The sequence below is a fragment of the Rana temporaria genome, chromosome 12, assembly GCF_905171775.1.
Source record: "Rana temporaria chromosome 12, aRanTem1.1, whole genome shotgun sequence".
Taxonomy (NCBI): Eukaryota; Metazoa; Chordata; class Amphibia; order Anura; family Ranidae; genus Rana; species Rana temporaria.
In genome coordinates, this window is record NC_053500.1 from 107727676 (window position 1) to 107751129 (window position 23454).

At 46.9% G+C, this 23454-nt stretch overlaps 1 protein-coding gene across 4 annotated transcripts in view; it reads right to left on the minus strand.

Annotated features, from left to right (window-relative positions):
• Positions 1–23454, minus strand: part of MXRA7 (matrix remodeling associated 7) — a 108481-nt gene that overhangs the window by 18638 nt on the left and 66389 nt on the right. For all 4 annotated transcript variants that reach the window (XR_005744386.1, XM_040330108.1, XM_040330110.1 and 1 more), the window contains exon 3: positions 14571–14667. Coding sequence is in view for 3 of the 4 variants with exons in the window: in XM_040330108.1 (XP_040186042.1) it covers positions 14571–14667 (97 nt within the window). In the remaining variant the exon portion in view is untranslated. The remainder of the gene's footprint in view (positions 1–14570; positions 14668–23454) is intronic.

The following is a 23454-nucleotide window of genomic DNA, read 5'->3' on the forward strand; positions in this document are numbered from 1 at the left end:
ATGGGGCTGCCGTTGTTGGCTGCCTCCTCTGCACCCGCCTCCACAGCAAAACTACCACTGTCAGCTCAACGTGGGACCGGACCAGAGCGGCTTCAGAAAACGTATACATAGTGATTTCTCCCTTACAGGGCTTGATAGATTAGTCTTAGCTCGTGGATGTCTGTAGATATAGAGATTTTAGTGTTAGGGTGGACTTACTCTTTAAGTCCAACAAAAATGTTTCTTTTTAGGCTGATTTCACATACAGTATGGTAAAGAAAAAGGAAAAAATAGGGGTATGAACCCTAATCGGACTTTCGGCGGCACAGTAAACAATAGAGTGTATGGGGCGTGGCCGGGATGTGAAAGGAAGCAGACGTGCGTTAGCTGAGCTCCGCTCTTACCCTTATCCTGACTGATTTCCAGCGCAGATTCCTGCATCCTACCACCCGTCTCGCAGGCCACCCTGGGGCGGAAGAAGGCACCGGTACCCGCGAGCCCCTCCGCTGTCGCCGGGCAAGCTCCGTTCGTCCTCGACGCCCTGGAGCCCAGGCCGAGGCGGCCATCTTGCCCACGAGGCTCGCTGCCCTGGAGATGTCCGTCGACTTTCCCACCCCTGCCTAATCCATCGGCATCCCCATGCCGCCTCTCATGCTGAACTCCTAGCAGCCATCAAGGAGGGCCGGGGACTCCGTGATGGATGAAAAATGACCATCTCTAGTGGCGGATGTCAGCCTCATCAGACATGACATGGACAAATTTAGGGCCCGGTTCGTGGAGGCGAGGGCCGCAACATCTCAGCTTGAGGACTCTACAAGGGCCGAATCCAAGGGATCTTCATGCCCTACAGATGCAGGTTAGAGCCTACAGGGAGAATCCATCGACACGGAGAATAGGCTCAGGAGGAACAACATCAGGGTCCTGGGCCTCCCGGAGCGGGCGGAAGGGCCCAAGCCTGCGGAATTCACAGAAACCTTCCTCATCTCCCTGCTAGGCCTACCAGCTATGCCTCCCACGTTTGTGGTCGAGCGGGCACACAGGGTTCCTCCTAAACCTCCGGTTCCAGGGGCCCCCCCGCGGCCTTTCCTGCTTCGCCTATTGAACTACCGGGACAGAGATCGCATCCTGGCGGCGGCCAGAGAAAAGAGGGATCTGACGTATGAGGGAGCTAGAATCATGCTGTTCCCGGACTACTCTCCTGAGGTGCAACGCCAGCGTCGCTCCTTCACAGAGGTACGGAGAAGTCTGCGAGACCAAGGCCTGAAATTCAGCCTGCTGTACCCCAGCAAACTGCGGGTGATAGATGGGGATCGCACGCGCTTTTTCACAGACCCGGACGCGGCTATGTCGTGGCTTGAGGCCCGCGGATGACATGTACCTCGTGGCAAGTATGGCGGCTAGTTTCTGCTTTTTCCCTGGGTCACCCCTTCCCCCATCCCCCCCTTCACTGTGGTGGGGACTTATCCTTGGTTTGTGGTAACAGAATATGGCCTCTGAGATCTCGATGATGGTCGGTTTTCCCCTTCCTCACCTGATAAACTGCTCTGTGGTTCTCCCTCTTTCGTTGTGCCACCACCAACCGTTCTCTGCTGACTGATGCTGCTCTTGGTCCCTGATCCTGCTGCTGCGGGGAGAGAACTGTTTCTGTGTCCCCCAATAGTTTTCACTCTACACTGTGGACTGGGATCCGGTTCCCCATACCCCTCTTGTTATATAAGCACATACATCTTATTTGCTTCCCCCTTTTTTTTTTCTTTTTTTTTTTGTTTTTCAATTTATTCACCCTTTTTCCTTCTGCTGTGCTGATTTTGCTCGCGCACCGTGGCATTTCGCTCCGAGTGTCGTTACCCCCCGAGCCTTGGCCCCTATACCCTGCCCAGATGGGGAATCTGCCCCATACTACCATATAGAGTTGGTAGCTCAGCGCGCCGACATGGAGGCGCCACCGCTCAGAAGTTCAAAGAACTGCGACGCGCGGAGGCCGTCAAACCCCCCCCCCCCCCTGCACTTGTGTTCTATGCGGATTCTTATCTTTCTTGTTCTGAATTTTATTTTTGCCCTACTTTTTTTTTTTGTTTTTTTTTTTTTTTTTTTTTGTTCTCGAGTGCCCTGTCCTACTTGGGCACTGTGTCTATGAACATTGACCGAAGGCCTTAGCCGTGAGAGGGCAGCCCTCGCGGATGCCGTGTAGGGCCCGAGTTTGAGGGCTCATTTACACCCTAGGTTTTTGACTGTTCTAGTTTGGGGGAAAACTATTCCCACCCCCTCAGGCAGTTGCTGGAGGGATGGGACATAGTCGGATAGGCACCCGGTGCCTGAGGGAAGTTTGTTGTGATTTTTGTGTTAAATGTGTATGTTATGCTCAATGTCTTGTGTTCTGTAAAGATGGTGCCCTGCACGGGTTTTATTGACATGATTTGTGATGTACTCGAGGTCTTGCTGTTCCTGAGGTGTCTCGGGGTGCTCCTATGTTTATATCCTGTCCTACCCCCAACCCCCCCTCGGCCAGATGGCTGACCCGCCCGTCTGACTCATTTTCTATCCTGTCTTGGAATGTCAGGGGTCTGAACTCCAAGTTCAAAAGAGCCACCCTTTTTCAGTACTTGAAGTCCCGCCCAGCACAACTATCTTACTCAGAGAGACCTCACCTCATGGGCAGCAAGATCCTGACCCCTTAAAAGACCTGGGTCCAGCGAGCGATACATGCTACATATTCCACCTATGCCAGGGGGGGGGTGACAATCCTTATCCATAAGAATTTTCCCTGTGTAATGAAGAAGTCCGCACGGACCCCTTGGGTAAATATGTGGTACTTGTCTTTACATTGTGGTCACAGAGGTACCATTGTTGTCAATTTATATATTCCCCCTCCCTTCTCTTCAGAACTATTATATGATGTGTTGAATAAGATTGCGCCATTCTGTCCGGGGAAGATTATGGTGATGGGGGATTTTAATGCCATCTTGTCCCAAGAACTAGACAGACCTACCCCGCCGAAATCCCGGTCCTCCGACCTACTGGCCTGGGCTCAGGCGGTGGGTTTGGAGGAGGTCTGGAGGTGGAAGCACCCGGATGTACGTGCATATTCCTGCTACTCTGCGTCCTACAAGACCGCGTCCCGGATAGATTTGGCCTTCTCCAATCCCGCACTGTTAGCGGATGTGTTGGAGGCGGACTATCTTCCAGCGGTCTGTCGGATCATAGCCCGCTGAGGGTGGTGCTCCGCTCTCCGGCCTCGCGGTGTGCCGCTCTTTGGAGGACTAGGCGTGCAGTGGGTGAATCATCCAGACGTGGCCGCTACTGTACCCCCCCTACTGACTGAATTCTGGGAGAGAAATGCTGATACGGCCCCCCCGGCCGTAGTCTGGGATACCTTTAAGGCATTTTACAAGGGGGCAATACATCTCCTCTATAGCAGTGTCAAAAACAGCTTTCGTCACAGCTGAGCGAGTTAGAACAAATGGTTACAGACCGCACTGCAACATACAATGCTGACCCCTCGTCGGATCACTTTGAGCTGATGATGGCGGCCCAGCGTGACTTACACCTCCACGTGGCCGAGGCCACTCGTCTGGAAATGCACAAGGGCAGGCAGAGGGTCTTTGAACAGGGTGACAGAAATGGACGATTTCTGGCCATGTTAGCTCAACATGATCAGCCTCTCACGACTATATCTCTCCTCCAGACCCCAGGGGGGGGAACTGTGTCCTCCCCTCAAGACATACTGCAGACCTTTAGGGACTTTTATGGAACCCTCTACTCATCTGGGCTGCCGGCGGATTTCCGGCCCGAGACGCTAAATGACCTACTAGATCCTTTGGCGCTGGGCTGGCTCTCCGACCAGGAGAGGGAGGCCCTGACACAACCAATTACAGCTCTCGAGGTCCAAAATGCCATCCAGTCCTTCCCGCCGGGCAAGGCGCCCGGACCGATGGGCTCCCCCTAGACTTCTATAGGCCCATGCCAGCCTACTGGCGCCCCTGTTGGCTCAGCTCTACACCACGTGTTTGGCTGACGGCAATCTCCCAGTCTCTATGTACCATGCCCACCTGACACTGATATATAAGCCCCCCAAAGACCCCACTTCCTGTGGCTCCTATCGCCCTATTGCACTACTGAACACTGACTTTAAAGTACTCACCAAGTTGTTAGCCCTGCGGTTATACCCCATGTTGCCCACGGTAATAGACTCTGACCAGACGGGGTTTATGCCCAGAAGGTCTACGGACGTTAATCTCCGGAGGCTCTTCACTAACATTCATACCCGACACATTAATACCGGAACGAGGACTGTGGCCTCGCTAGATGTAGAAAAGGCCTTTGACACGGTCGAGTGGCCTTTCCTATGGGAGACTCTGCGCCGGATGGGATTTCCATTACTCTTTATAACTTGGTTACAGGTAATCTACAGGGGCCCCTACTTCGTCGGTACGCCTGGGTGGTGGTGTTTCCGCCCCCTTTCAGCTTTCCCCGTGGCACTAGGCAGGGCTGCCCTCTTTCCCCGGCCTTATTCGCCCTTGCCATCGAACCAGTAGCAGAGGCATTACGCACATCCTGTCACATTAGGGGACTTAGGGTGGGTCTGCTGGAGGAGAGGGTGGCCTTATACGCTGATGACATGCTGCTTTTCTTAAATGACGCTGGCCCCTCCCTGCAGGGTGCTCTATCTGTACTGAACACGTTCGCCCTGGTCACAGGACTCAGAGTGAACTGGTCCAAATCCCTCCTTTTCCCAATAGACCAGGCTGCCAGATCTACCTCCCCTCAGGACAACTCCCTATGCTGGGTAGACACGTTTAAATACTTGGGAGTACAGGTTTCTACCTCGGCCTCTGATTTTATCCCCCTTAATCTCTCCCCTGTTTTGGTAGATGCCCAGTCCAAATTTAAGGCATGGGGTCACCTTCCTCTATCGGTATGGGGAAGGGTGAATCTCCTCAAAATGAAAATAGTCCCCAGGCTTCTCTACCTCTTCCGCCACTCGCCGCAGTGGGTGCCTAAGTCCTTTTTTACTAGATTAAATCGGCTTTTTTCCTCCTTTATCTGGGGGACCTCTTCACCGAGGTACAAATTATCTACTTTAATGAGGCCACGAACGCAGGGTGGGATGGCATTCCCTGACTGCCACAAGTACTACCTCGCCGCCCAGCTGGTAACGGCGGCCTGGTGGCTGAAGCCGGATGGTACAAATACCTCCACTGCTCTTGAGGCATCGGTGGTTGGCTCGATGGAGGCCCTTCAGCAATTTGCTTTTCAGGGGCCCCCGCGCGCTTACTCTCTGACCCCCTCTATGACCACCACCCTGCGGGCATGGCGAACCGGCCTGGCCATTGAAAAATGTAAGCCCACTGAAATTTCACCCAATGCCCCGATCTGGAAAAACCCTTCCTTGGACCATTTTTACAGACTATTAGATCCCCTTGCATGGTCAAAGCATGGCGTGAAACTGATATCGCATATTGTTTCGCAGAACGCGCTGAAAACCTTTGCCGAGCTTTCATCTGAATTTAATCTGCCCTCTCACTATCGTTTTCGTTACTTACAACTATCACACGCTTTCTCAGCGCAGTTCCCTTTGTCTCCTGTATCGTGGCCCAGTCGGAGTTGGAGAGGACACTTAGATTTGACTGTGGTGTGAAGCCCACCTCGCACGTATACTCCTTCCTACTCTTTGTGTCCCTCCCTCCCCTTGACGGGCTGCGAGCCAGGTGGCAAACGGACATTCCCACACTAGATGCAGACGACTGGGATGACATTTGGGACCTTCCCTTCTCCACGTTGGTGTCAGTTCGTGACAGGCTGGTGCAATACAAAATAGTGCATAGGGCATACTTTACCCCCCACAGGCTGCACAAAATGAACCCCACGCACTCACAGGAGTGTTGGCGCTGTGGCACCTCCCCAGGCGACTTTTCGCATATTTTCTGGCAGTGCCCAGAGGTGGTGCATTATTGGGAGGCGGTGCTGGAACTGACCAACAAAATTGCTGGGACTAACTTGCCCTTGACTATGGAGGTATGCCTTCTGGGCATCATAGACAACGTTGTCCGAACCTCAGCCAAACGCACACTAGTGAGCGTACTGCTCTTCTATGCCCGTAAAAATGTGGCCATGCATTGGAAAAAACCCTCACCCCCATCCCTGGTACAGTGGCGGCGCCTGGTAAACAACAGCCTTCCCCTATATAAAGACACATATGCCAACCGCGGATGTCCGCAAAAATATGAAAAGATATGGCGGGTCTGGGTGGAGGAGCCAGAGACTGCTGGATAAGACATTCTTTCATTCCTTTCTCTTTTCTCTCTTTTTTCTTTGCTTTTCTGCTTCTAGGTGGATGAGACTTTCCCCTCCCCCCCCCCACCACCTCCTCCCTTGAATATGTCGGTTGATACAAACCTCAGTATGTTACCATATCTAGCTTGCAAGGGTTACTGTCTTGCTGATGTATCAGCTGTATCTCATGAAGAACTGTATGACGTTGAGCTGTCCATGTCCTGTATTGTCTAACTGTATTATGTCTTGTGTTTGAAAATTCTTCAATAAAAATATTTTTCAAAAAAAAAACAATAGAGTGTATACAAAATATATAAATGTTTAATAGAAAAAGAAAACCACATATATAACATAGGATACAAGGACAATACAAGAATTTTAAATCATACATATGAATATATATAAATGATGAGAATCCGAATGCATCAACGTGTTTCGCCTTGAGGGCTTCTTTAGGACGCAAATTCAGGAAAACAGTAATTGTAGAGGCAAGAAAGGGATCTCACTCTTACAAATGTGTTTCTTGGTTAGCATGTGGCCAAACCAAACATCCAATAGAGAAGAAAACCAGCCACGAAAAGAAGGTGCAATGCTGGGCGAAGCAAAAATGGAGAGACCAATTGTAATTTCCAAATAGCCGGTGTATATGACTACAAAAGTCATAAATGGAGAAAATGGATATAAGAAGAATGTCTTCCTTTTCAGCCGACAAGCCGAAATATAGGACGTCAAAGTGATAATTCAAAATATCAATAAGCTGGGATCCATGGCTCAAGAGGCATATACAATACAGATCCCCAAGTAGTGACTATTATTATACTGGACAGGTTCAAGGTAATCCCCAAGGGAAAGCACAAAGAGAGGGCTCTATTAGATGTTTGGTTTGGCCACATGCTAACCAAGAAACGTATTTGTAAGAGTGAGATCCCTTTCTTGCCTCTACAATTACTGTTTTCCTGAATTTGTGTCCTGAAGAAGCCCTCAAGGCGAAACGCTTTGATGCATTTGGGTTCTCATCATTTATATGTATGATTTTTAATTCTTGTATTGTCCTTGTATCCTATGTTATATATGTGGTTTTCTTTTTCTATTAAACATTTATATATTTTTTATACATCTCTATTGTTTACTGTGCCGCTGAAAGTCCGATTAGGGTTCATACCCCTATTTTTTTCTTTTTCTTTACGGATGTTGGCAATGTGAGTGCTATTCTTCTATTTGTTCACATACAGTATCTCACAAAAGTGTGTACACCCCTCACATTTTTGTAAATATTTTATATATTTATATATCTTATGTGACAACACCAAAGAAATTACAGTTTGTTACAATGTAAAGTAGTAAGTGTACAGTTCATGGGGATTTAAGAGTTCCCTTTCACTGGAACTAAGGAGCCAAGCCCAACCCCTGAAAAACAGCCGCACACCATAATCCCCCCTCCACCAAATGATTTGGACCAGTACACAAGGAAAGGTACTAAATGCAAATGGTATTGCTGTTTGCGCTGTAGTGAAGAAACTGTTGCCACAGGGACAGTAAGTGATAGGAAATCTCTCTATCGAAGATATTGATAGCAGTAAAAACCCAACAGGCTTTCTTTTCTTTCTGCATTTTATCCAAAACTAATCTTAAAAAGTTTTGGCTGGAAATACACAGCTAGACAAGTTTTTGGTAACACAAACCCCAGCTTAAACGACACTACAAATCCTCTGAAGCTTCTTACTTGCCTGTGTTGCAGAGCTGAGGCCTCCTCCGTTGTTTACAGCTGTGTCAGCACTTGCCACACCTGTATGTTGAGCCCCCATAGGCCTGAATGTGCCACATTTTGAGATTGAGCCCCCATAGGGCTAATTGTGCCACATATTGAGATTTGTCATTCGAACCTACAGGGTCAATGCTATCATAGGACTGGTGTAACCAAAGAGTAACCAAAGGCTGCAGCTCTGCAACAGAGGTAAGTAAACATCTGTAATGGAAGGAGTGTTGGGGGGGATACCAAACTTTAACATAAAAATTCACCTGTGCTCTAAATGGGTCATTCCACCTACAGTGCCTTGAAAAAGTATCCATACTCCTTGAAATTTTCCAAATTTTGTCATGTTACAACCAAAAACGTAATTGCATTTTATTGGGAATTTATGTGGTAGACCAACACAAAGTGGCAAATGATTGTGAATTGGAAAGAAAAGTGTGCCGTGCATTTGTATTCAGCCCCCTTTACTCTGATACCCCTACCTAAAATCTAGTGGAACTGATTGCCTTCAGAAGTCACCTAATTAGTAAATAAAGTCCACCTGTGTGTAATTTAATCTCAGTATAAGTACAGCTGTTCTGTGAAGCCCTCATAGGTTTGTTAGAGAACCTTAGTGAACAAACAGCACCATGAAGGCCAAGGAACACACCAGACAGGTCAGGGAAAAAGTTGTGGAGAAGTTTAAAGCAGGTTTAGGTTATAAAAAAAAATCTCAAGCTTTGAACATCTCACGGAGCACTGTTCAATCCATCAAAATGTAAAGAGTATGGCACAACTGCAAACCTACCAAGACATGGCCGTCCACCTAAACTGACAGGCCGGGCAAGGAGAGCATTATTCAGAGAAGAAGCCAAGAGGCCCATGGTAAATCTGGAGAAGCTGCAGAGATCCACAGCTCAGGTGGGAGCAGGGATGGACTGGCTATTGGGACTACAGGGAGTTTCCCGGTGGGCCAATGGCTCAGTGGGCCGGCTTCAGTGACAGCCGACCGCCACCCCCCTCTGCTCCTCTGTCTCTCCCTTCCCGCAGCGCTCACCTCCTCTCCCTGCCCACAGCGCTCACCTGGGGGGAACAAAGAAGCAGGGGGAGGACCAGAGGAGCAGGGGGGGGACAGAGGAGCATGGGGCAGGGGACAGACAGCTGACTCAACAGCTATGGCCTGGGAGTTTCTCACTTCTGCCTAATCTTTTCCCATAAGGGGGGGCACTGAACTGATTCTTTGCCCCGGGTGAAATAATGTCTAGCTGGTACTGCCTATAAGTGTACCAGTACCAGCCATTCTACTCTAATAAAGTAAAACAGCTAGTGGCTAGTGAAGAGGGAGAGGGGGCTTGGGTGGCCAGGGGGGTGCAGGAGTTGTCCAGCCGCTGTGGGAGAGACCTGTCAAAGTGGGCCAGTCTGGATGAAGTCCAGGGCCAAATTTGTGTCCCAGTCCAGCCCTGGGTGGGAGAATCTGTCCACAGGACAACTATTAGTCACGCACTCCACAAATCTGGCCTTTAAGGAAGAGTGGAAAGAAGAAAGCCATTGTTTAAAGAAAGCCATAAAAAGTTCAGTGTGCGGGAAGCCATGTGGGGGACACAGCAAACATGTGGAAGAAGGTGCTCTGGTCAGATAAGATCAAAATTGTACTTTTTGGCCTAGAAGCAAAACGCTATGTGTGGCAGAAAACGAACACTGCACCTGAAACACACCGTCCCCACCATTAAAAATTATGGTGGCAGCATCATTTTGTGGGGTGGCTTTTCTTCAGCAGGGACATGGATGCTGGTCAGAGTTATTGGGAAGAATGATGGAGCCAAATAAAGGGAAATCTCAGAAGAAAACCTAAACATACAGCCAAAGCTACAATGGAATGTTTTAGATCGAAATATATACATGTGTTCGAATGTCCCAGTCAAAGACCAGACCTAAATCTAATTGAGAATCTGTGGCAAGACTTGAAAATTGTTGTTCACATACACTTTCCATCCAAACTGACAGAGCTTGAGTTCTTTCTTTTTTTTTTTACAAAGAAAAATGGGCAAAAATGACACTCTCTAAATGTGCAACGTTGGTAGAGACATACCCAAAAAGACTTGCAGCTGTAATTGAAGGGAAGGGTGGTTCTACAAAGTATTGACTTTGAATATTTATTTGTAAAAAAAAAATGAAAACCATTTATCATTTTCCTTCCACTCCATAATTATGTGCCACTTTGTGTTGGTCTATCACATAAAATCCCAATAAAATACATTTACATTTTTGGTTGTAACATGACAAAATGTGGAAAATTTCAAGGGGTATGAATACTTTAACCTCCCTGGCGGTATGATTCTTTCAGAAAAAACATGCTGAAAGCGGTACCATTATTTGCAAGGAAATTTGGCGTTTTATATTGTAGGCCTGTAATTTTTAGAAATAACTCACTTAAATCTGACCAAACAAGATTCTAATAGGCATCCCGGGTATGACATTTTTTTAAAAACAAAATTATAAATTATAATATAATAAATAACTATAAATGATTATAACAAATAATAATATAATTATAATAAAAATTATTCAATAATGTAATCAAATCAAAATCACTGAAATTTGCTCAGTTGCAGAATTGTCGTTGTCATTATTTTTTTTTTTTTATGACAAATTTCCCCACAAATCGCTATCGCACAATTCTGCAAGTGATTATAATTTATTATCGCTGTTTTCTAGCTGATCTAAAACTATTTTTGACATAAAGGGACACTTTTGGTTGCTATGGACAATCTACAGTTTGCAGGGAGAAAAAAAGGTTTTTATTATATAAAATGACATGCAGGACACTGGACAGACCACTAGGGACAAGGGGGGGGTGTTTTTTTTACATACAGTACTGTAATCTATAAGATTACAGTATACTGTATGTAATGTGTTTGTTTACTTTTTTAAATTTGGCGCCGTTCTCCGTCCCCGTGCGTCGTAACGTCGCAGGGAAACGGAGATCGGCGGCACAGGAGGACGCTGTGTGAATCGAGCGAGGTCCCGCTCGCTCACACAGCGCGGTGGCATCGCTGGATCCAGGGACAAGGTAAGTAAACACTCCCTGTGGATCCAGCGAGGCGAGCCCGAGTCTGACTCGGGGTTACCGATCCTAGCCCAAAAATCTCACCCCGAGTCAGACTCGGGAACACCACCCAGGAGGTTAATGGTGGCTGTCGCCTTTTTATGTTTAAGGCACTGTAAGTCATGGGTGGCCACTGGTGGATTGAATCACCAACTATCTTCTAACATCCCCACAACACTGGCAGTGGGATCCCTCAAACAGAATTCCAAGTGCTACCACCGCAACAGCCATTGTAAAAGCCAAGTAACCAAGTAGGAGAGTTTCAATTATTTTCCTGCATTTTCCAGAAAAGAGTACATGATTTGTTACAGCCATAGCAGGTTGGAGAAGGTATAGCTCTGATGCAGAGATCTCGCTGCTTGAGTCTCGGGAAAATAAAGAGGTTAATGGAGGTAATTAGGATGCTGGCACCTCCCATATAAATAAATATAAAATATTGTGACGTGACACTTTAATAGGTACCTAAATACATAGCATACGTTGCACATCATCATCCTATCACACTTATTATATAAGCCCAGTGGAATGTTTTATCTGTGTGAATAATCTGTAGATGGTTCCAGGCAGACGCCCTTGGCAAGAAGCAAAAGACTGTAACTGGACACAATACTTTGTATGTTAGATAGATATAAATTACTACTGACAAAGCCTTTCATTTCAATGACCTGTCAAAATAGGGTAAATATAACTATTAAGACATGCTAAGGATTTTTTTTAACATGAATGCAGTAATGCCAAGATTTATGGAATTAACACTCAAAGAGTATATTATTTGTAGTTCAGTAACTAAGATTAGATTGCAAGCTCTTGAAGGGGGAATTGTAGCGACTCATTACAAATATATACTAGCCAAAACACAAACATATAGTAAGTTTGTAATAGCACTTATAACATTGTTAACGCCTAACTTCAGATATTAGAAAAAATTGACACTTGCAGTGGCCCTCCGCTGTGCTTCAAGGGTTAAATGCTTGTTATTTCCAGGGGTTACAGAAACAAGCATTATTACTTATGACCAAGGCTTTTTTTCCCCAGAAAATAGGTACAGGAATTCAAACACAACCCCCCAAAACCCCCTCTCACCCTCCAAACCGCATCACATTGTGGGTGTGGTCAAATTTCACTAACAGTGGGAGGGTCTTAAATGGGTAGGATGCAGGGATATCATCCAGTGGGAGTGTGGGCATCTGCAGTGTACCCTGGGCACCTGCATCTCCCTTGCACCCATCTTGCACTCAGTAGGAGCCATTGCGAGACAAACTGGGCCAGATTCTCGTATACTGGCGTAAAACTATGCGGGCGTAACGTATGTCGTTTACGCTAAGCGGCCGCAAGTTTTACGGGCAACTGCTTGATTCACAAAGCACTTGCCTGTAGCAAGGATGTCATTGGTTTCGTCCAGCGCCATTCACGGACGACTTTCGCAAACGACGTACATTTTTAAATTTCGACGCGGGAACGACGGCCATACTTAACATTGGTTGCCCCTCATATAGCAGGGGCAACTTTATGCGTCGCAAATGCTACGGAAACGTCGTAAATTCACTGCGTCGACCACGCGTACGTTCGGGAATCTCGCGTAAATAGCTAATTTGCATAGACGACGGGGAAAACGACGTCGGCGACACCTAGCGGCGGGAAAAAAATTGCATCTAAGATCTGACAGCGTAAGAGCCTTACGCCTGCAGATCTAATGGATCTAATGGATATCTATGCGTAACTGATTCTAAGAATCAGTCGCATAGATACGCCCGGCCAGATTAGGACTTACGACGGCGCAAATGGCGTTGCGCCGTCGTAAGCCCTTTGAGAATCTGGCCCAAACTGTCACTTGTAAACACAGAAGCCAGACTTCTGTGTTTACAAGCGATAGAGGAGAACAGGAAGCAGAGGGCCTGAGCTAGAGGTGGTGGAACTCAGTTTCACCAAGTTCCAGCTGAAAAAAAAGCCCTGCTTATGACAGTCCCTTGGCTATTAAGCCAGAATTGTATGTGGTGGGTGTGCGCGTGCAACTGTGGTCAAAAGCAGCTGAAACGGGAGGCTAAGGGGGACCACTGGAAGGATCCTAGTGGAGCATGGACTAAGGTAAGTAGTTCTCCTTATTCCGGGACTTCTAGACATGATGAGCATTTAATCCCTGCAGTATGGGGGGGAGTCACTGCAAGAGTAGATTTTCTCTAATTCCTGGAGTTGGACTTTAAAGAACACTTTTACAAAAGAGATGCAATGAAGGATTGCAGGACGAGAAGACACTGGATTCTAAGCCTCATTCACACATTCTAAGCAACCATGGTGTAGCAAGTACCGTATACCTGTGAATACCTGGGATCCTGGTGATCCAATCAGCGATCATCTATCTGTGTCCAGGGGCAGGCATCTGTCCTTACCTGAAGGTATATGCTGAATGTGCAGATACATGTGGACACGTGTTCACTGCAGTGAACAGACCCGTCAACTGTTACCCTGTCAATCAGTTCAGAACAAGTTGAATAACCATTGCTAACCAGAACACCGGGAATTCCAGCCACAAGTACCCGCAGTTATACATGCGGCACCAAGGTCAATTAAGACGTGTGAATTAGTCCTTAGCGTATTTTTAAAGGACAAATGTCAAAGTGAACCTGTGATTTACCCATGCAAGAAAAAAGGTTGATTGAAAGTGGAACTAAACCCATCGATAACAGGTTAAAAAAAACAGTTATATTCCTGGCACATCCCGGGAATGTGACTGTCACATTGGTTGTGTTCTCAACCAATCTGTCGAACCATCAAATGGACGGTGTCATAACTGATCACATGTGTGGCAGCATGGCAGTTGAATGACCGGGTCGAGATGGCAGCTTCCTTGGATGAAAATGATAGCAGAGTTTAGTTCCGCTTTAAAGGGGTTGTAAAGGTAAAAAATGTTTTCCCTAAATAGCTTCCTTTACCTTAGTGCAGTCCTCCTTCACTTACCTCATCCTTCGATTTTGCTTTTAAATGTCCTTATTTCTTCAGAGAAATCCTCACTTTCTGTTCTTCTGTCTGTAACTCCACACAGTAATGCAAGGCTTTCTCCCTGGTGTGGAGAAAGCCTCTTGAGGGGGGAGGGGGCGAGCAGGAGAGTCAGGACGCCCACTAACACACAGCTCCTTTCTCTATCTGCAAAGTAGAGAGCGTCCTGGCCCTCCTGCTCGCCCCCTCCCCCCCTCAAGAGGCTTTCTCCACACCAGGGAGAAAGCCTTGCATTACTGTGTGTAGTTACAGACAGAAGAACAGAAGGTGAGGATTTCTCAGAAGAAATAAGGACATTTAAAAGCAAAATGGAAGGATGAGGTAAGTGAAGGAGGACTGCACGAAGGTAAAGGAAGCTATTTAGGGATTTTTTTTTTTACCTTTACAACCCCTTTAAGTATAATAATAAACAATTTGACACTCGATATACAGAAGTCAGGCAGTAGTGTCACATTAATTCAAGGGGTTGTGGAGAAACGTTTTTACCTCTGCTCCTCCTCTAATTCATCCTTTGTCAGCATTTTCTCAAAGTCACTGCCCCGTAGTTTTCCTGGCACATATTTAAATGAGAAATCTTCATCATCTGCAAAATAAAAAATAAATAAAAAACAAAGAAAAACATAAATATCTATTTGATGGGTTAGATTTAAAAAAAAATCATAACCTTTCCTAAATGGACATTACATTTAAAGCTGAACTCCACCGAAAAATACGATTAAAATTCTGGGAAATTAATAAGAACAATTTTTGCTGCAATGTTCATCTACGATCCCGAAATTTTCAGCTTCTGAGGCCCCGTACACACGGTCGGACAAAACCGATGAGAATGGACCGAGGTTCAGTTTCATCGGTCCAAACCGACCGTGTGTATAGCCCATTGGTCTGTTTTCCTTCGGTCCAAAATTTTAAAACATGCTTCAAAACCGAACCGATGGACCGCTGCCCAATCGGTCCAAACCGATGGTTAGTACAGAAAAGCATCGGTTCAAAACCTGCGCATGCTCGGAATCAAGTCGACGCATGCTTGGAAGCATTGAACTTCATTTTATTCAGCACGTCGTGTGTTTGACGTCACCGCGTTCTGACCCGATCGGTTTTTGGAACGATGGTGTGTACGCACATCAGGCCACTTCAGCGGTGAACCGATGGAAATGGCCCGTCGGACCATTCTCATCGGTTTGGAACGACTGTGTGTACAAGGCCTAACTGTCCTCTCTTTGATGACCAAATGGTTGAACCTGCTTTTTCTAAACCCCAGTTATTCTGGGCCTGCCCCAGTCAGTTATTGGACAGTGAAGGGAGAAGCTGACAACCAGGAACCAATTCAGGGTCATTACTCATAGGTCCCCAGGACAGCTGCCACCTCCCAGCCTCATCCAGACACAACCCAGTGATTAGATAGTTCTTCTCTAGACCAGATCCCTTTAGGGAATTCTTGTTGTCAGTTCCAGCTCACTTCCAGATTACAGCTCTGTCACTGCTGAGACCACACAGAACAACAACACATTCCACAGGCTGCTTTGGGGGCATTAGCCCCTTGAGGCATGGAACTCTCCTCGCTGGGGAAAGACAATCTCTCCAGGCTTCCACACTAATTATCAGCTTCCCAGCCACCATCTGAGCACTCCTCTCCAGGGACTGGCTAGGCCCTGATCAATGTTGAGGCTGGTTATTTGAATTTTCCCTCCCCAAGCTTTAGAAATTGCTTCTAAAGGCAAGGGGAAGCAATCAAACTGCCAGCCTGTGAAACTCTGAACAGACCAGACCAAACAATTACTGCTCCTCTGGTTACAGAAAGGCTGGTCATACACGGTTCATTGTCAGGCAGAATGTTCGAAGTTGATCGATCAACTTGGGTGCAACCAGCCTGCTGAATTTGCTTCGGATTAATGCAAATGGCTGCTATAGCCTCTAGCGATAATCACTGTTTTCTCCTGGCGGTGATGGCTCCCCCGACCCCTCACTGTGCCATTATACATGCCTCACTGTGCCATTATACATGCCTCACTGTGCCATTATACATGCCTCACTGTGCCAGTATGCCTGCCTCACTGTGCCATTATACCTGTCTCACTGTGCCATTATGCCTGCCTCACTGTGCCAGTATGCCTGCCTCGACGATATTCCTACCTTCTTCTGTTTGCAGAGTTTCTCAGGCTGCCGCAGTCCATTATTCAAAAGTCGCGCCTCCTCCTCAGACTGTTCCGTGATAGGCGGAACACTAGTTTTCCCAGCAGAGCCTCTGTTCAGTGTTCCGCCTATCACGGATGCCTTCTCATTCTCATCCTCGGCCTCGGCCGAGAGGACATCCGTGATAGGCGGAACACTGAACAGAGGCTCTGCTGGGAAAATTAATGTTCCGCCTATCACGGAACAGCCTGAGGACGGAAGCGCGGCTTTTGAATAATGGACTGCCGCAGCCTGAGAAACTCTGCAAACAGAAGAAGGTAGGAAGATCGTCAAGGCAGGCATAATGGCACAGTGAGGCAGGCATAATGGCACAGTGAGACAGGCATAATGGCACAGTGAGGCAGGCATACTGGCACAGTGAGGCAGGCATACTGGCACAGTGAGGCATGTATACTGGCACAGTGAGGCATGTATAATGGCACAGTGAGGCATGTATAATGGCACAGTGAGGCATGTATAATGGCACAGTGAGGGGTTGTCTTATACAGGGAGTATATCCCAAAACCAGCATTTTAGCTGGAAAATTAGGTGGTCGTCTTATACGCCCAGTCATCTTATATGCCAGCAAATACGGTACATTTACCTAGCAGCCTAAATAGAAGGGTGCTACAATAGTAAAAAAAGAGTCACAAGTTTCAATTTTTCAAGAAAGCTGTCCCATTAGCATTACACTCCCAGCCAACATAATAGAGGATAGTATGTCTGGTCAGAGCATAGTTATCGCACTAAAAATAAGTCTTATCTGTAATACTCATTCATTTCTAGGTGCAGGGCTGACAAACGCCCCATTGTTTGGGTTAGAAGGCTTCTTTATCCAGGGTTACTGATTCTTTACAAACACCTACACTGAAAACCATTCCCCAGACAAAGCTTCCACTGAGTTATTTCTTAATAGTGTCTGTTTGTCGGCTGCTGGCTGGGAATGCCCTGAGCAAAGGCTTTCCAGGGGACGTGTGGCTACTTTATGTTCTCATTTGAATATTGCAACGATGAACCATAAAATTATGGCCACTGAAAGGTAAACTACATTGAATATCTTGTTACAATGGCACCTGAATAAGGGTGGGATATGTTAGACAGCAAGTGAACATGTTGTCCCTAAAGTAGATACGTGGAAAGCAACAAAAAAAAATGGACAAGCTTAAAGGGTCACTAAAGGAAAAAAATGTTTTGCTGAAATTACTGTTTACAGGGTATAGAGACATAAAAGTTAACTGATTATTTTTAAAAATTATTAAAAATAGATTAAATTTGATCATATAATGTGCCTGTAGTTTCACTTTCGTTTTTAAACTTTTAGACCAGGGGTGGGGAACCTTTTTTCTGCCAAGGGCCATTTGGATTTTTGTAACATCATTCGGGGGCCGTACAAAATGATCAACTTAAAAATTAGCCTGTTATAGCGGGGATTCAACGTGTGTCCCCCCCCTGCATCACTGGACCCCTTTACATTACACAGCACCCTGCATCACTGGACCCCTTTACATTACACAGCACCTTGCACCTCTGGACCCCTTTACATTCCAGAGGACCCTGCATCACTGGACCCCTTTACATTGCACAGCACCCTGCATCACTGGACCCCTTTACATTACACAGCACCCTGCATCACTGGACCCCTTTACATTACACAGCACCTTGTACCTCTGGACCCCTTTACATTACACAGCACCCTGCATCACTGGACCCTTTACATTACACAGCACCATGCATCACTAGACCCCTTTACATTACACAGCACCCTGCATCACTGGACCCCTTTACATTACACAACACCTTGCACCTCTGGACCCCTTTACATTACACAGCACCCTGCATCATTGGACCCCTTTACATTACACAGCACCCTGCATCACTGGACCCCTTTACATTACACAGCACCTTGCACCTCTGGACCCCTTTACATTACACAGCACCCTGCATCACTGGACCCTTTACATTACACAGCACCATGCATCACTGGCCCCCTTTACATTACACAGCACCCTGCATCACTGGACCCCTTTATATTACACAGCACCCTGCATCACTGGACCCCTTTACATTACACAGCACCCTGTACCTCTGGACCCTTTACATTACACAGCACCCTGCATCACTGGACCCTTTACACTACACAGCACCCTGCATCACTGGACCCCTTTACATTACACAGCACCCTGCATCACTGGCCCCCTTTACATTACACAGCACCCTGCACTGCGCAGGACATTAATACATGAGTTACCATGACCATTGACCAGTGCAGGACATTTACCTAGGGTTGCCACCTGTACGGGATTGACCCGGATAGTACGGGGTTTGAATCATGTGTCCGGGTCTCCTTCCGCCTTCTACCCAGACACATGATTCAAACTGTACTGTGGCTTAGCTGGTGGAAGAACACTAGTAGTTAAAGTTGGTAGGGGACTGTTCTTATCCTTATACAGCAGTTCGGACAATTTAATCTGAGCCCCAATGTCCTCTTCTATACAGATACACTGAGTAATGTAATTGCCGGGATCAGCAGCACAAGGATTACTCTGCAGGGACTATTTGATGGTTTTCAGGCTCAGGCGGAGTAATCCTTGTGCAGAGGTTCTCGGCAATTAAATTACTCAGCCAGGGTATCTGTATAGAAGAGGACGTGGGGAGATTAGATTGTCGGGACTCAGAACTGCTGAATAAAGATAAGAACTTTCCCCTAATGACATTGTGATTTTTTTTTTTTAATATGCAGCATGGGGGGAGGGGGTAAATGTCCTGCACTGGTCATGGTAACTCATAGTGCAGGACATTAATACATGAGTTACTATGACCAGTGCAACTGTGTAGGTAGGACATTTACCCCCTCCCCCTGCCGCCATGCTGAATATTAAAAAAATCACAGACCGTCATCACAGTTAATAATCTTCAGACTGCATACAGAATGATGCAGTCTGAAGATTATTAACTTTGATGACTGTCTGTGATTTTTTTAATATGCAGCATAGCGGCGGGGGGAGGGGGGGTAAATGTCCTGCACAGTGCACAGGACATTAATACATAAGTTACCATGACCAGTGCAGGACATTTACCCCCTGACATGCTGCATATTAAAAAGATCATATTCATCATATTTACATTTAATAATTTTCAAATTGAATCATTGATGCAATTTGAAAATTATTAAATGTAAATATGATGAATATGATCTTTTTAACCACTTCAGATCCGCGCTATAGACAAAAGACGTTCGCAGCGCGGACCTGAAGTGCCGGGTGGACGTCAATTGACGTCCTGTTCTTACCTGGCTCCTGCGCGTCCCCGCGAGCGCGCATCGGGGGAAAAACTGTGTTGGCCGTGTCCCTTGGACACAGCCAATCACAGATCGTGCTGAATGGCCAATCACAGCGGCCATTCAGCACTCGATCCAGCCGTCCAAAGAGAGATGATCTCAAATGTAAACAAATGAGATCATCTCTCATCGCCGGCTTTCTCTCCTCACACACAGACAGCGTGTGAGGAGAGAGAGAGATCGTTGTAAAAAAAAAAAGTGAGTGAAAGAAAAATAAGACATTAAAACGTTAAATCAGTGCCCACAGTCCCTGCCAGTGCCACCTGCCAGTGCAATCAGCCAGTGCCACCTGCCAGTGCTACCTGCCAGTGCATTATCGCCAGTGCCACCTGCCCCTGCCATCAGTGCCACCTGCCCCTGCCATCAGTGCCACCTGCCCCTGCCACCTGCTTGTGCCATCAGTGCAATCTGCCATCAGTGCTACCTGCCAGTGCAATCTGCCATCAGTGCCACCTGCCAGTGCAATCTGCCATCAGTGCCATCTGCCCGTGCCATCTGCCCGTGCCATCTGCCCGTGCCATCTGCCTGTGCCATCTGCCCGTGCCATCTGCCTGTGCCATCTGCCCGTGCCATCTGCCCGTGCCATCTGCCCGTGCCATCTGCCCGTGCCATCTGCCCGTGCCACCTGCCCGTGCCATCTGCCCGTGCCATCTGCCCGTGCCATCTGCCCGTGCCATTTGCCGTCAGTGACACCTGTCAGTGTCATCAGTGCCACGTTTCAGTGTCATCAACAACAATGGCTAAACGATCATTTTCACTTGAGGAGGCGTATGAAATTATTGCGGCCGATGGGAGCAACGGGGAGCTCCCCGATTCGGATTCCTCCGCAAATTCAGACGCCGAATCTGACGTTAACTACGAGCCGGTAGTTAGCAGTGGAACAGAGACATCGGAGGAGGAGGAGGAAGAGGAGGAGGAGGAAGAGGAAGAAGAGGAGGAGGAGGGTCCGCCCGTCAGACGAAGGCATATTGCTGAGGAGGCAGTGCCATCCACCAGCACCGTGGTGCCATCCACCAGCACCCGTGTTTCATCCACCAGCACCCGTGTTTCATCCACCAGAACCGCAGCACCTCGTCAAGCAAGGTCACGTACCAGTAGGTCCCATGCCAGCCTTCCCTATTCCCTTCAGAACCCCTTGTGGCTTCCTCCTAATTCAGGAGAAGCCAACATTCCCCCTTTCACTGCCCAGCCAGGAGTCCAGGTGAACACAGAAAATTTTGCCCCGATTGATTTTTTTAATCTAATTTTTACTGACGACATGCTTGCCTCAATTGTTTCCCAGTCCAATCTTTATGCCGAACAATTCATATCCAGTAACCCCACGTCTTATTATGCCCGTCCCTTCGAGTGGAGACCCGTAACAGTGGAGGAATTCAAAAAATTTTTGGGCCTCGTATTTTGTATGGGACTAAATCATAAAAGCCAAGTACGTTCCTATTGGTCAAAACGCCCCCTCTATCACATGCCCGTCTTTTCCTCAAAAATGCCCAGGTCCAGATATCAAATGATAATGAGATTCCTACACTACAGTGACAATACCCAGTGCCCTCCCCGAGATTACCCAAATTTTGACAAACTTTATAAAATTCGGCCACTACTAGATTATTTTCCCCAAATTTTCCCCCAGTTGTTTACCCCGGACCAAAACATATGTGTTGACGAGTCACTTGTGAAATTTTCTGGCAGGCTCGGCATAAAGCAATTTATTCCCTCCAAAAGGGCCCGCTATGGAGTGAAGCTCTATAAATTGTGCGACCGAGCCACCGGATATACGTATGCCTTCAACGTATATAAAGGAAAGGACAGCCAGCTACACCCCCCTAATTGTCCAGACTACATTGGGACCAGCGGGAAAATTGTTTGGGAACTCCTAAACCCACTAATGGAGAAAGGATACCATTTGTATGTGGACAATTTCTATTCAAGTTTGCCCCTGTTCCGAAACCTCTATAGAAAAAAGACACCCGCATGCGGCACCGTACGGTCGAACCGGAAGGGCTTTCATCAAAGCCTTGTCACCAAAAAATTAAAAAAAGGGGAGGCGGCGAGTGTACGCAATGAGGAAGTTCTGGCCGTGAAATGGAGGGACAAAAGGGATGTGTACGTTCTTTCTACCATCCACAACAACACATTTGTTACCATCAGGAGGAGGAATGGGCAAATCCGGAAACCAAAATGCATTCAAGATTATAATAAGTTCATGGGGGGGGTCGACTTGAACGACCAGATACTGGAACCGTACCTTTCCACCAGAAAATCATACCAGTGGTACAAGAAAGTTTCTATTTACTTATTCAATTTGGCCATGTACAATACCTATGTATTATATCGGAAATCCACTGCAAGACCCAAATCCTACCTTTACTTCCAGGAGGAAATCACCACTTCCCTTTTATACCCCAGCAACCCACCAGCAAACATTCGATCCGATGTGGTTAGCCGTCTTTACGAGCGCCACTTCCCAGATAGAGTCCCTTCCAGACCAACAGGCCAAAGACGCCAAAAGAAATGCCGGGTGTGCTCCAAAGGAGGAGTGAGAAGAGACACCACTTATTATTGTGCCCAATGCCCTTCCCAACCAGGCCTCTGCATAGTTGACTGTTTCCGCATTTACCATTCCTCACTAAATTATTAGTCCCTTCCTGCCATTTACCTTCGCACCCCTTATACCTCTGCTTATGACCCTGGCTTGTTATTTGACCACGATTCTGCCTACCGATTTTGTTTATACCTCTGCCTGATCTGGAACTGACCCTGGACTGTTATTTGACCACGCTTATGCCTACCGATTCTGTTTATACCTCTGCCTGATCTGGAACTGACCTTGGACTGTTTGACCATTCTTTTTGCCTGCCTCTTGAACTGATCTTTTACCCTGCCAGTGGACTAGTGGGATTCATAGCACAGGGGTCTCACATGTGAGGGGCTCCAGAATTGTTTTTCTGGATGAAGAAAACTATTGTTTGTTTTCTCATTCTAGATTAGGGTCTGGTTGCCCGGAGGCTTCAAAGAGATTTGGGTGGGAGAAGCCTCTACCCCTGTCCCCATTCTGTCCTGAACGAGGCCCTACTTCTGCCTGCTGCCTGTAGGACCTATGCCATCATGCCTGTACTGACTATGGACAATATCCCTGCCTGTTGCCTGGACAATTGCATTTTCTTTTGCTGACCAAGTCCCTGCCTGCTGCCTGGACCAGTGCTATCGTCCCGTGGACAACTGCGCTACTAAAACCACAGGTACATTTTTTTGTTTACCCTTTGCTTAGTATAATGTATTTTGGGGTGTAATTCTTGTCATGTGCATGCTATGTGTCCCTAGAACACCTGTTGGTGTTCTTTGCATGTTGGGCCTCTGTATGTGGCCAGGCTGTGAAAAAGTCCCACACATGTGGTATCGCCATACTCAGGAGGAGTAGCAGAATGTATTTTGGGGTGTAATTTTTGCTATGTACAGGCTATGTGTTGGCAATATCTTATAAATGGACAACTTTGCATAAAAAAATTGCGTTTTCATTTTTTTCCCACATTTTCCAAAAACGTTTGGAAAAAAATGAATCGTTCAAAAGACTCATTATGCCTCATAGATTATACGTTGGGGTGTTAGCTTTCCAAAATGGGGTCACTTTGTGGGCATTTCCATTGTCCAGGTGCTCCAGGGCCTTCAAAATTGTAATAGGTAGTCAACAAGTTAGATGTGTAATTTATGCTCCTAGAACACCTGATGGTGCTCCCTGCATATTGGGGCTCTGTATGTGGCCAGGCTGTGAAAAAGTCCCACACATTTGGTATCGCCATACTCAGGAGGAGTAGCAGAATGTATTTTGGGGTGTAATTTTTGCTATGTACAGGCTATGTGTTGGCAATA